The sequence below is a fragment of the Atractosteus spatula genome, chromosome 1 (assembly GCF_055471065.1).
Source record: "Atractosteus spatula isolate fAtrSpa1 chromosome 1, fAtrSpa1.hap1, whole genome shotgun sequence".
NCBI classification, from domain to species: domain Eukaryota; kingdom Metazoa; phylum Chordata; class Actinopteri; order Semionotiformes; family Lepisosteidae; genus Atractosteus; species Atractosteus spatula.
Genome location: NC_142706.1, coordinates 10241567 through 10254381, shown reverse-complemented (window position 1 = coordinate 10254381; position 12815 = coordinate 10241567). Strand labels below are relative to the sequence as shown.

At 36.2% G+C, this 12815-nt stretch overlaps 1 protein-coding gene across 3 annotated transcripts in view; it reads left to right on the top strand.

Moving 5' to 3' along the window:
* LOC148840581 (ankyrin-2-like) overlaps positions 1-12815 on the top strand; it is an 87358-nt gene that overhangs the window by 59933 nt on the left and 14610 nt on the right. For 2 of the 3 annotated variants that reach the window (XM_088939441.1, XM_088939360.1), the window contains 4 exons: positions 1710-1731; positions 10709-10783; positions 12084-12215; positions 12442-12588. In XM_088939441.1, the coding sequence (XP_088795567.1) occupies positions 1710-1731; positions 10709-10783; positions 12084-12215; positions 12442-12588 (376 nt within the window). Of the gene's footprint in view, positions 1-1709; positions 1732-4665; positions 9922-10708; positions 10784-12083; positions 12216-12441; positions 12589-12815 lie in introns of all 3 variants that reach the window. The other variant, XM_088939520.1, reaches the window with a different exon arrangement.

The following is a 12815-nucleotide window of genomic DNA, read 5'->3' as shown; positions in this document are numbered from 1 at the left end:
CAGTAGGTTTATTTCTCTAACTCTCTATCTTACTTTTTATGAGTACAATAAGGTTATCCTGAATTTAATCATATTTTGCATCTTAGCCAGGAGAATGAACCCAAAACAAAAATAGTTATTCTGAAACCCTTCATCCAATTTTAATGTAAATCCCAAAATATCAGGAATGTCAGTGAAATTTGATATTGTTGTAATCAATATTTTCATTTAATACTGGTATATGTAAATATAAATACACATTTAAATCATTTTAAAAAACATTTGAATATTTCAAGTTGATCATTATTTATAATTTATTATTATTTAAATGATAAAATCCTTGTAACAGTAACATGTTTTATTATTTATTGTATGAACCTATTGTATGAACACTTATTTCCAATAAGTGTTTAAACTACAATTATATTGTTATTTCTGAACAAATCACATGCTTACCCATGAAACAGATACATCTATATCAAATGTTAAAATCCTCAGCAGCCACACCTACTGTATTTCCATAGTTTATCATGGACAGTTTTGATTAATTAACTTTACTGATTAACTAATTTATAGTTGTAGCATTTATCAGTTCTGAAGCAGTTAACAGTTCACTTCTAATATTCCATATTATTGGTTTGAAGTGGTGAAGAAAGATACTATCTTTAAGCACATAAAATTAGGTGACTAACAGTTTTAAAGATACAAATCAATATGACTTATTAATGTTGCATTTTGTTCATTAATTCTTTGTTACAGAGTCCGAGAGCGGTACTATTATATATTTTTGATATTACTGAACAAATGGTTCCAGCATCTCTCTCAGAATCTATTGTTTTTTTTTCCTTGGAATGTTCGATGTCTATGAAATATGCAAGGAAATGTGCAAACGTGAGAAGAGGGGTTCTTAAAGTAAAAGCTTTACCTGTCATTTTAACATTTCTTAACAGCCAAGCGGTAGGGCGGTAGAGGGGGATAGGATATAACTTTTAATGAATTCAGATTACATTTATTTTTGTTTTATGCAGCCATCTTTTCATCTACCTTCTTCCTACTACCCATATTGTTAGCTGATCTCCATTCACATTTATCTGGCTTAAAACCTTATCTTTAAAATTTTACAATATGGCAATGCAGAGATTACATGGTACTGTACACGTGTAAAGAGTGGTCTCTAAACTGTAGTGTGGAATAAGTCCGAAACTACATACCTTATAAAAAGAAGATTCAATTCTCGTAAATCCTAATAGCAATTAGGTGCTATTTGTTTTTTAATTCCCTTTCTCCCATCTGTCTAAAGTGAAATGCAGTTTAGTTTTAAGAGTCTTTGAACTTTGACCACACCATATAACTGCATTTTGCACCTTTATAATTGTGAGTATTTAATATTGATTTAGATGTGTAATGACAATTGATCAAATGATGATCATGGTGTTTCCGTTTATGGTAGTTTTAATGTCCGAAAGCATGCCCGCCTGTCTGCAACAAGGGAGCATAGATCATGAGCAAGAAATTGTCACTAAAGGTCAGCTTGGATAAGAACGTCATCTTTTAAAATAGCATTTATCATCTCAAACTTGTCCTTGGGTGATTGGTAATAATGTACAGTTGGTTTTTCAATCAGCTTGGGGCTTACTATTTACAGTGTCTATTTGAATTGTCATTGAGTAATGGGAAAAGAGTTGTCAAATGTACCTTAACCATAAGTATGTCAAATTCTTTTCTTGCAGACCAGCAGGACACATGAGAAATGTAAGACAATTTTTTATAATTGTGTTGCTTTTTTCAGTGTGTTGTTCAACTTAAGTAACCTACCCTGTCTCGTAATTACTAACTTACTTAAAGTAAAGTAGTGTTTTAATGAGATATTCGGTGTTTGCTTTTTAATATTCCCGGCCTATGTAGTTAACTTTAATCCCTAATTTTTAAGAGTTTTTAAAATCATTCTGCTTTAGCCTCCCCAGTAGCTCTGCTGTGGCTGAAATGTTTTCTCCAAAGCCCTTTCAGTTTTGTATGTTTGTCTTGTCAGTTACATTACTTTTGAAGCAAAGGTTATGCCAGTTTTATGGCATAATTCTGTCACTCTCATCTTTCAAAATCACAGTATCTTCTTTTCGAACTTTTCTCCATACTCTTGATTCTGCAAGTCAAAAAGAGATACTGTCCACATACACATTTATTACACCATTCATGATGTGGTGATGTTTAGATTGAACATCTGATTTAGAAAACTGGCCAGATTTTCAATCACTTTAAAGACATCCACAAAGCAATTTTTATCTTAGAACTCTTCATGATTGCTTTAGTGATGGTCTGTGCCTCTTGTGAACTTTATTTATTATATAGCATATAATTTATATCATTATAATTTATATATAAATATATTTATATGTATGCCGGTCCACTTCTGTTTACTATAGAGTATATACTGTATATGACTACACTACAGTAACAGCATTTGTATTTCAGTTTATGAAAGGGATTTTTAAAAGTTCAATCTGCCTTCTTCTTTCTTGGCTCTGTTCAGTGATAAGAGAGTTATACCTTACCTGCACAGGGTTGTGAGTTACCATGTCTGGTTATCTTTAACAACAAATGGTATTCTGTTGGAGAAACAGAGAAACTAGAGAAGATTTCAGTATTTTGCATAATGAAAAGGACAATACAGTCACAAAAAAATAGTAGTTATGCAACCAAAAAAATCAGGACAGAAAGACAAACTTACACTCACTTCTAATAATCATCTTTCAGCTAACACTTGGCTTACTGCTGATTTGGTTTCCATATTTAATAATTGAAGTATCACCTTTGTCTTGGAGGGTTATCTTTTGAAAAGGTGAAGAACTGCTTCTCAGAACTTTTTACAGAGACAAGAGAAACACATAACACCTAGAACAGGAACTTAATTTAAGGTTTAGAGTGTAGAAGGTATAGTGTCTAAATGTTTTAGACAGCAACGTTAGGGGTACATGAAACAACAGTTTATTTTTTCCAAAAGTTAAAAGTATCTGAGAAGAAAATGTGAAGAGGTTCTGCAAATATTGAGAACTTCTAGAGTAAAACATAGAGTTGGTAAAGTGAAGGTTTTCAGTAGTTTGGTGGTGCACAAACAGAATACAAAATGAACATCACTCCATTCTTCAGTATCATACAGTATCCACATTAATGGACATTGTGCTTGAAGTGTTTGTTTTCCAACATGATAATATACAATCTATTTAAACCTAAATTACATAAACAAGACAAATCAAGAATATGCTTTAAAATCAATGCATGCTCTGTCCAGTCCCTTTTAAGACTAAAGAGATGGAAGTGGATATATGTGCTCTGTTGTTTGATCAGCTGACTAGACAATGTACTACTATGATTGCAACCAATGAAGTTAAGTTTTTATAAGAAAGGTTTTTACTAAAATAGAAGCAAGACAGATGCTTTGTGGCAAATTTCTTTTGGTAAGGACCACATTCACATAATACGTGATGAATCCTTCTTCTAAATTGTTGATCTGTAGGATTATCCAGGTACCCACATGAATTCTGTATTAATGTTTAGTATATTTTGTACATCCGTGTTTAATTTTTAAATAATTATGAGCTGAATCACTGAATTCTTTAGAGCAGGCCAATATTTTACTATAAAATATTTATTCAAATACGTTGCACATTTTAGTTTTTAAATCATTACCAGATCAAAATTGTGCAATGATAATTCCCTTTATAAACTGGCATAATTGCTGTAATCTAAGGATGTGCATATCTGTATATTTTTATACAGACCACCTGCTTATGTTTCACATGAGGCTGCATGCCTAAACATTTTCAGCACCTTTGCTTTGCATGGAAATAACTTGGCTTACATGTATTGTGTGTGTGTCAAGTGTGGGTGTTCTTTCGACTTTTTGTTTGCTTAACATTATTCTCTCAATTGTTTCATTCACTTTCAACCTAATTCACAACAAATCCTCTTTGTGTGTTTCATTTTATTTTATTTTTTACATCTTTATGTATTGTTTGTGAAAATAAGGAGGATGTTCCCTGGAAAGGACCATACCTCTTTTTTTGATCAACTAAATGTTTTCTAGTTAGAGGCTTAAAATTCCTTTAGTTGAAATGCCGGTTTGCAGCTGACTCAGATTGATATAGATGCCATAGTTTTGGAATAACAAAATGGTACATTTTCCTTCCTGGGTTCAATTTAAACATTCTTCTGACAGTTCGCTAGCACTGGCTTTCTTTTAGAGGAAAAACAGCTTTGATTGTTTCTGGTATATTTTTTAGACATGAATCTCTTACATTTGAACAATCTTGAGATGTCTATCTTTGTGTAATTCCACTGTCTCCCTGTTTCTTTATGTTTCTTGATTTGTTGGTGTCCTGTTTTGTTGTTTGAAGTTTTTTCTTGCCTTTCGTGTTGTACGTATGGATGTGCAATGGTAAAAAAATAAAATAAAGTGTATAAGCAAGTTATTTCCTGCCCATCTCCTTCCCATTTTTTGTTAGCTTTGCTTTGCTCTTGTGTCCCAAGACCTGTTGGATCCACAAGCCATACCTACCCCTTTCTGTTGGTATTCCCCTTGTTACCATTTGAACCAAAGATTTTGTATTGTTCTGGTCCTGATTATATTTTTCCAATCTCTGTTTTTTTAATTTCCATTTTAATTTGAATTGTTGTTCCTTGAAACCCAAGATGAAGAGGAGACTGATTCTACTGAAACATCTGCTCTGAAAATGCACTTGATTCGGGACTCTCCGGTCCTCGCAAGTCCCGATTTACTCTCTGAGGTCTCAGAGATGAAGCAGGATTTGATCAAAATGACAGCCATCTTAACAACAGACTCCACAGAGAAGTCAAGTCCCGTTGAAGGAGGTGGGCTTGAAAAGGGAGCAGATGACGAACCTGGAGAGCCTTTTGAAATAGTAGAAAAGGTCAAAGAAGACTTAGAGAAAGTGAGTGAGATTCTAAGACGTGGAACATATACAGGTAAGACAGCATCACAGAAGAAAGAAGGGATAAGCCAGGCAGCACGACAAGAGGAAGAATGGGTCTTACTCACTGACAGTGAAATTGAAGAAGCCAAACTAATGGCACCTTTTGAAGTTCAGGAGCCCTTAATACAAGAAGTTAAAATTGACCGAGGCACATCTCGACCAAAGACAGCTAAAGATGTGAGTGGGATGGTATCCTATTTGGCTGAAGATCTAAATGAGTTCCTTTTGCAACAACCTGCTAAAATCCATACTCCACCTGAAGGCGTTATTGAAGAGCATTTCAAAGAGGTTCGTGTTCAAAGACGGAGTAAATATATGTCTTTAGAGCAGGATACTAAACTTCCTCCATCTGATATTAAAAAACCAGTGAGGAGAAAATTAAAGGAAAAAAATGACCAAAAAGAATCTCAAATTGCCACATCTGAATCTGACATCTACAGGGTTAGCTCTGAAGAGTCTTTGGATGAAAGCATGATTTTGAGTTCAGCTCCAAAAGAAGTGTCACCAGTGGTGGAGGAGACCCCTATTGGTTCAATTAAGGAGAAAGTGAAAGCTCTTCAAAAGAAGGTTGAAGAGGAGGAAAAGGGGCGTAAGCAAATAAGCAGTAAAGCTTTAAGCAGTGATGAAAGTAAATTATCTCAAATTAAAAAAGAAACAAAAATGCCACACTCACCTCCTGGGATGTCTTCTACAACAGAAAGACTCGAAGAGACTATGTCTGTCCGAGAACTAATGAGAGCCTTTCAGACAGGACAGGACCCTTCAAAGAGAAAGTCTGGGCTTTTTGAGCATAAATCTACAAATATGATAACAGAACATTCAACTGCAACCAAAGTAACAGAAACAGTAAAAACACATTCCATACAGTCAAAAACAGGATATGTCACCAAGAACCATGAACAAACCACTTCTCTTTCTTTGGATTCATCTGAGATTCAAGATAGTGAAACAAGCAAAGAAAATGAAGATTCAATAATGAAGGAAGAGATAAGCCCAAAACTTTCAACCAGTATACCTGACATGCTATTGCAGAAACAAGTTGAAAAATGTGAAGCCAAGGTGAACGATGAGTTCCAGAAAGAGACAGATATGCAAATAAGTCCTGATAGGAAACATTCTATGGATTTTAGTGAAGACATTAAAGCAGAACTTGAGGGAAGTGATGAGTACAAGCAGTTTAGAAAGATATCTGGTCACGATGAAAGTGAACCAAGCACCAAGCATGAAGACTCAGGGGCTGTTCAACATGATCTCACAATTGTCTTCCCTCCTGATCTTTCCAAAGAAGAGTTCCTGCCAGATACAGTCCTACAAAATGGTGCCTTGGATGACAGCTCTGAGAGCCTGAAACACGAGGGTGTTGCTGATTCACCAAGTATTAGCTTAGGTGATGGCACACCTCAGATGAGCTCAGAAGAAAGTTATAAGCATGAGGGCTTGGCAGAGACTCCAGAAACAAGCCCTGAAAGTCTGTCATTTTCACCCAAGAAAATTGATCAACAAATGTTAGAAAGATCTAAGGAATCGGGTAAAGAAAAGTCTGAAAGCTTAGCTAATGATTCTACTGCAGCAGACTCTGGAGTTACAACCTTTGATGACCAGCAGTCAACAGAAATGACTCTCCCAACATCTCCCACTGAGGAGACTGATGATCAAACCATGAGTGAGTCAACTGGAGTTAAAGGTGACACAGATTTCTGTGGTGAAGACACTAATGAAAAGAAAGGAGTATCTTCATCACCTAAACCATCACAATTTGGATTACATTCTAAAAGGGTTTCAGAAACTGTTGATACATTTTTAAGTTCAGAGGATGACGTGGCACCTGAAATTGCCAGCCAAGAGGTTCCTAAATCTTCTGGATTGCCAACTGAAAAGGGTGCTACATATTGTCATGATGGCCTAGATCTGCCACTTAAAAAGCAAGACTCAGAAGCTCTTAGTCCATTAGCTGATGATTCTTTGACCATTAGTCACAAGGACTCATTGGAAGCCAGTCCAGTTCTGGAAGATAATTCCTCACATAAAACTCCAGATTCTATTGAGCCAAGTCCAACAAAGGAGTCCCCATGTCGTGATTCATTAGAAAGCAGTCCAGTAGAACAGAAGATAGGAGCTGGTATTCCAGTAGTAGAACAGGCCAGTGGTCCTGCTTCCCAGACATTTCCAACAAAGGCAGACTTCCCAGCTGAAGCTGTGCGTAACAGGCTCCTTAGGGACCCTGAGGGCAGCGCGGATGATGATAGTTTGGAGCAAACATCCCAAATAGAAAGTTCAGGAAAAAGCCCTCTTTCACCTGACACCCCAAGCTCTGAAGAAATCAGTTATGAAGTCACACCTAAAACTCCAGACCTGCAGGTCCTGTCTGTACCCTCAAAACCACCTGTGATCCCAGAAGATACGGAGGAAGCAGATGAAGATGATTCCTCAGATAGCAGTGAGCCTCAAAAGAAATTCACCCCAGAAGAAGAAATGTTTAAGATGGCTGCAAAAATTAAAACTTTTGATGAGATGGAACAAGATGCCAAATGCAAAAGAGAAGTCAGAAAAGATATTAAAACTACAGACGCTTCAGCTGTTTCTGAATTTTTGGAAGGTCAGCCTATAAGAATAGTGTCTCCAGATGAGAGCTCTTCAGAAAGTGAACCAGAGCTTACAAATCTTGAAAAAGATTTGGATTCAGCTCTTTCTGTAGAGCCCATAATTAAAGTACAACCCCCATCTCCTTTGCCCCCAGGCATGTGTGATGATTGTAGCCCTGTAGAACCTGAAGATCATCATGCATACAGCTATGTAGAAGCAGAAGAAGAAAGAACAGTACCACCTTCAGAATATGAACAACAAACAGAACAAACTATAATGACTCACAGCTGTGAACCTTCTGATGGATCTTTTGGAGCTACAGAATGTTCACTGGTATCTATTTCTCATGAAGGCAGCATTAAGAAAGAAACATCTGATCGTCCACAGGTACCAGCTAGCATAGAATTAGATGAAGAAACAAAAGAAGCTGAACAAGAAACAAGTCCCTATGACAATATAAGTTTTCATATGATTTCTATGTCCACTGATAGTGAAGAGTCAAAAAATAGAACAACTGATGAAAAGGAAGAGTGCTTTGAACAACTGAGTGAAAGTAAGGAGGATAACAGAGGAACTGGCACGGTAACAAAATGCCCTTCAAAACTGTCCTTTGGAGATAGTCTGACAGAAACCAATGCAAAAGAAGAAATCAAAGAAGAACATTTCGAATGGTCTAGTAGATCAGACATTTGTGATGATTCTCATGATAAATGTGATCCCATCATGGAACATGCACAGGATCCATGTAAGCCAGATGTCTGTGTTTATGATGACATTCAAGTAGAAGATGCACCAGCATCAGGTCTTAAAACTCAGTCCAAGGGAGTTACGGCAAGACCCGAAGGTGATGTAGATACCTGGAGTGCCATTCGAGAAGATGATGATGCTTTTGCAGCACGAGTCAAGGAGGAAGAGCAGAAGATCCTTAGTTTAATGGTTGATCGACAGTCCCAAGGTGCAACTCCAGACACTACTCCAGGTAGGACACCTACAGATGAAGGAACACCCACTAGTGAACAAAATCCTTTCTTATTCCAAGAAGGGAAATTGTTTGAGATGACAAGGAGTGGAGCCATAGATATGAGCAAAAGGAGCTTTGAAGATGAAAGTTTCCACTTCTTCCAAATAGGTGAACAACCTTTTGAGGAGATTTTGTCAGATGAAGCCAGAGAAGATCCTGTTGGATGTGAATCTTCTGAAGGGGAAAGTGCCATTTCCATTACAGTGTCATCTTTGGATATAAAGACAGAAAATGATCTACATGACACAACAAATGATGAAATGGATTTATTTCTTCCCCAGTCAGAAGCAAATGATGATGATCAGAGTCCTTGTACGGGCACAATGGTCACAAAGTCTGAATCAAAGTCCAGAATCCCAATTAAAATGGGAATTTCTGCATCAACTAAGACCCTGAAGAAAGATCCCCCATGTCCTGAACTAACAGATGTAAAGCCTGAGAAAAGAGATGAAGAAAGTCCTGACACAGAGACATCCATTACAGATGTACAACTGAACTTTTCAACGGTTACTAGGTCTGTATATTCTGAACAAGATGAGGAGTCTTCTGACTCTTCTCCAGAGGATCAGCACTCAGTCATTGAAATGTCTAAATCTGATACAGAGACGGTCACTACTAGTGAACAAAAGTCAAAACTCCCAGTCAAAGAATCTTCATCAGCTTTAACATCTACTCAGAAGGAGCCACCTCTGGAGGAAGATACAAAATCTAAATCTAAAATACCTGTTAAGCTTGGTGCAATTAAGCCTGAATCAACTTCTGATGTTTCATTAAAACGAGGAGAGTCCCTGAAGGATCCAGATAGAAAGTGTAAAATACCTATTAAGCAGGAACAAAGAAGCAAGTCTGAAACTGATGCCTGCCCATCAGGAGACGCAAAATCAAAAAGGTCTTCCAAAGTTAGAAGTTACTGTGAGGGAGAGTCTCAGGAAACATCTCAGGACACTCCAAGCAGAACAGAAAGTGATGATGTTGTGAAACCAAGGACATTCCAGTCTAGACTGCCTGTTAAGACCAAATATGGACAAACATTCCAAACCTCTACTCCAGCTAAAGAGAACAAAGAACAGTTCTTTGAGCTTTACAAGCATTCCATTGAATTCTTCGAAGAAATAAGTGATGAAGCCTCAAAGTTAGTTGAGAGGCTTACACAGGCAGAAAATGAACAAGAAATGATTTCAGATGATGAAAGCAGCACCTTGGAAGTCTCAGTTATAGAAAGTGAGGCATGTTTTGAGTCACAGCTGCCTCTTCCCGAAGATGTCTTTGACATGAGACCTATCTGGGACGAGTCTGTTGAGACTCAGATGCAACTCATTCCCGATGAAAATGTCCACGCCCAATGTGAAGGTACTTTCCAGCTAATTGGGTTTCTCTGTGCGTTTGCGCGTTAGAGATAAACTTGCGCACCTCTTTTAGCTAATGCTTTTGTGATTGCCTCCGTGGTCTTTTGAATTATTTGTGTTGTGACTGTCTTCTTTCCTTGTGTGTGTTCTAAAAATCTCAAGATTGATTTAGAACTTTGTTTAAAAACAGGAAAAACACAATTAGCAGACGTGTTATTGTTTGTTTAAATCACCTTGTAGTTCTGTATTGAATCGTCTACTATGTCTTAGAACATAGTAGGTGATGATTACACATACTCTATCTTGCAACGAACCCTTTCTAAAAGGACAGAATTTAAATATAGAAGTATTTCAGCTCAGAAATTTGTAAATATTTAAAATTAACTTTAACATGAATTAGTATCTATATTGACATTTATTTATCGAACTGATATGGTCCTTTGCCAAAATGTTGCATTTTACTCTTTTTTTAAAGTGGCATCATTTTTCATTGCTTCAGCACCGTTATCTTAAAATCAAAAGAAATGCCCTTTTTTGACATAAAAACATATGTGGTGAAACTGCTACTCAGTTTTAATTTACCCCTTGTTTTAAAACCTTCCAACATATAATCTTGTTTAAGGGAAAATAATGAAAATATATTCAAATTTATTTAGTAGATATTAACACATTGAAAGAAAATGAAGTATTTTTTCTGTAGACAGAGTTTTTTTTCTTATATAAATGTAATTTTCGAACTACTTAAGTGACGGCTACTTTTGATAGTTGTGATCTGTTGTGGTGAAATTTAGATCCACAGGATGATGCAGAAAGAAAGGAGGAAAGATTAGCTGTTATTGCTGACCATCTTGGATTCAGCTGGACAGGTGAGTAGAAATACAATGAAATAATACAGTGCATATGTGAGTAGGTTCTTTTCACACAAGATGTGAGACCACAGACAATATTGAAGCAATGCTGATTTGACACTTGGAAGACAAAAAATAGCTCTTTTTGCAGATTTGTGACATGTCGCCTAGGAACCTGAGCAGGCAGAAACAGTGTCTGAAAATCCCCCCAAAAATTAGAAGCATATTTAAAAGGAAATAGAATGCTTTACTGTATATGTACTATGCGTAGTGTTGCGTTCTGGTGGAAATGTGAAGCGATATTTTATACCTGAATCATTTTTTCTTATTTTAGGTTTTATTCTTCATTTTACCGAAAAATTGTAGGTTTTAAAAACTTTTTAAAACTATTTGAATGGCATATGAAATGACAAACTGGGCAACAGTGCTGCAATTCTATGGTCATTGACTTGGGTATATGAGTGTAATTTATAGCCCTTGACAATTGAATCCTGGTACTACGTTTAGAAATGCATTTGAACACTTCATGTTTACATAAACACCAAAAGCAACATATATCGAATCGATTTAAAATGATTATTTCTTTAAGTACTGACCGTTAAACCTTAGACTCAAATGTAGATTAAAACAAAACTTGTACTCAATGTAATTAATCTGATTTTGTTTCATTTTTTTTAATGTTTGGAAGCCTCAATTTGTTTAGCTTTTTTTCCCACCAGCTGTAGTGTTTCGGAAAAAAATAATGGTGTAGTGGATAGCACTGTTGCCTTGAAACTCTTGTTCCTGGGTTTGATTCTGGACTGGGGTGCCTTCTGTGTGGAGTTTGTGTTTTTCTCTGTTCCCCGGTTTCCACTCACCTTTTTCCAAACTACCCCCCACATCCAAGGAGTAGTTTCGCCAAGAGCCCTTTGCATCCAGGTCGTTGCAATCGTTGTCAAGAATAAGTGGATTTCTGATTATGAATGGATAGATGGATGTAGTGCTGTGTTAAACTCTTTATGATACCCATGTATCGTTTGTGTCAGGTTTATTATATTACTTCTGCTTTTATTTTTGTTTTGCTAAAATTCTGAACAGTTATTATTATTCCAAACATACCATTAATTCAGGTTACAATCTCTGATGCATAGAAATAGTAAATGTAACTCTCTTAGAGGATAACGTTTTAAAATAGCTTTGTAAACTACTGCATGTGTCTTTGTGTGTATGTGCATATGGTCTATGAAATGTAAATTTGTGAATACAGTATGTCAAAGTGAGTGAGGAGTTCAAGCAGAAGACGAGAGCTCAAAATCTAACAGATTTTTCATTCATCCAGAACTGGCCCGGGAACTAGACTTCAGTGAGGACCAAATTCATCAGATAAGAATTGAGAACCCCAACTCATTGCTGGACCAAAGTCATGCTTTACTTAAGTATTGGATGGAACGAGATGGCAAACATGCCACAGGTAATCTTTTAGTTTTTGCCACTAGCATATATATTCCTGTATCATATACAGTATATACAGTATATACAGTATAAGACAGTAAACAAAAATGTTTTTCATAATACTGTATTTTTGTGTAAAATATGTAAAATGCTATCATAAAAGGTATAACATAAAGGAATCATCACAGAATTTCTTGTCTGCCATCTGATCACTAATTTTTTATCATGTTTGTCATTCCAAACAGAAAACTGTTTAATTCAGAAACTCACAAAAATTAACAGAATGGACATTGTTCACCTCATTGAAACAAAAAGCACGAAGTCATGTCAACAGCTGTCCTCACGAACCTATGCTGAGATTGAGCAGACAATATCCTTGGATCATAGTGAAGGTACTGTAAACTGTAGATTATTTTGCTAACACAGATATCTAAAAGTATTTTGATAAAAGAAGTAACACGACAATTCCTCTCAAATCCATCAAATACCCTCACATACAGTAGATAATACATTTGAAGGGGTGGTACCACTTCAAAAGCTTGCAAAACCTTTGAGAAACTCAGAGTACATGTTTTATTTTTACTTTAAAATACAGGCATTTCTTACTACTGGCTTTTTC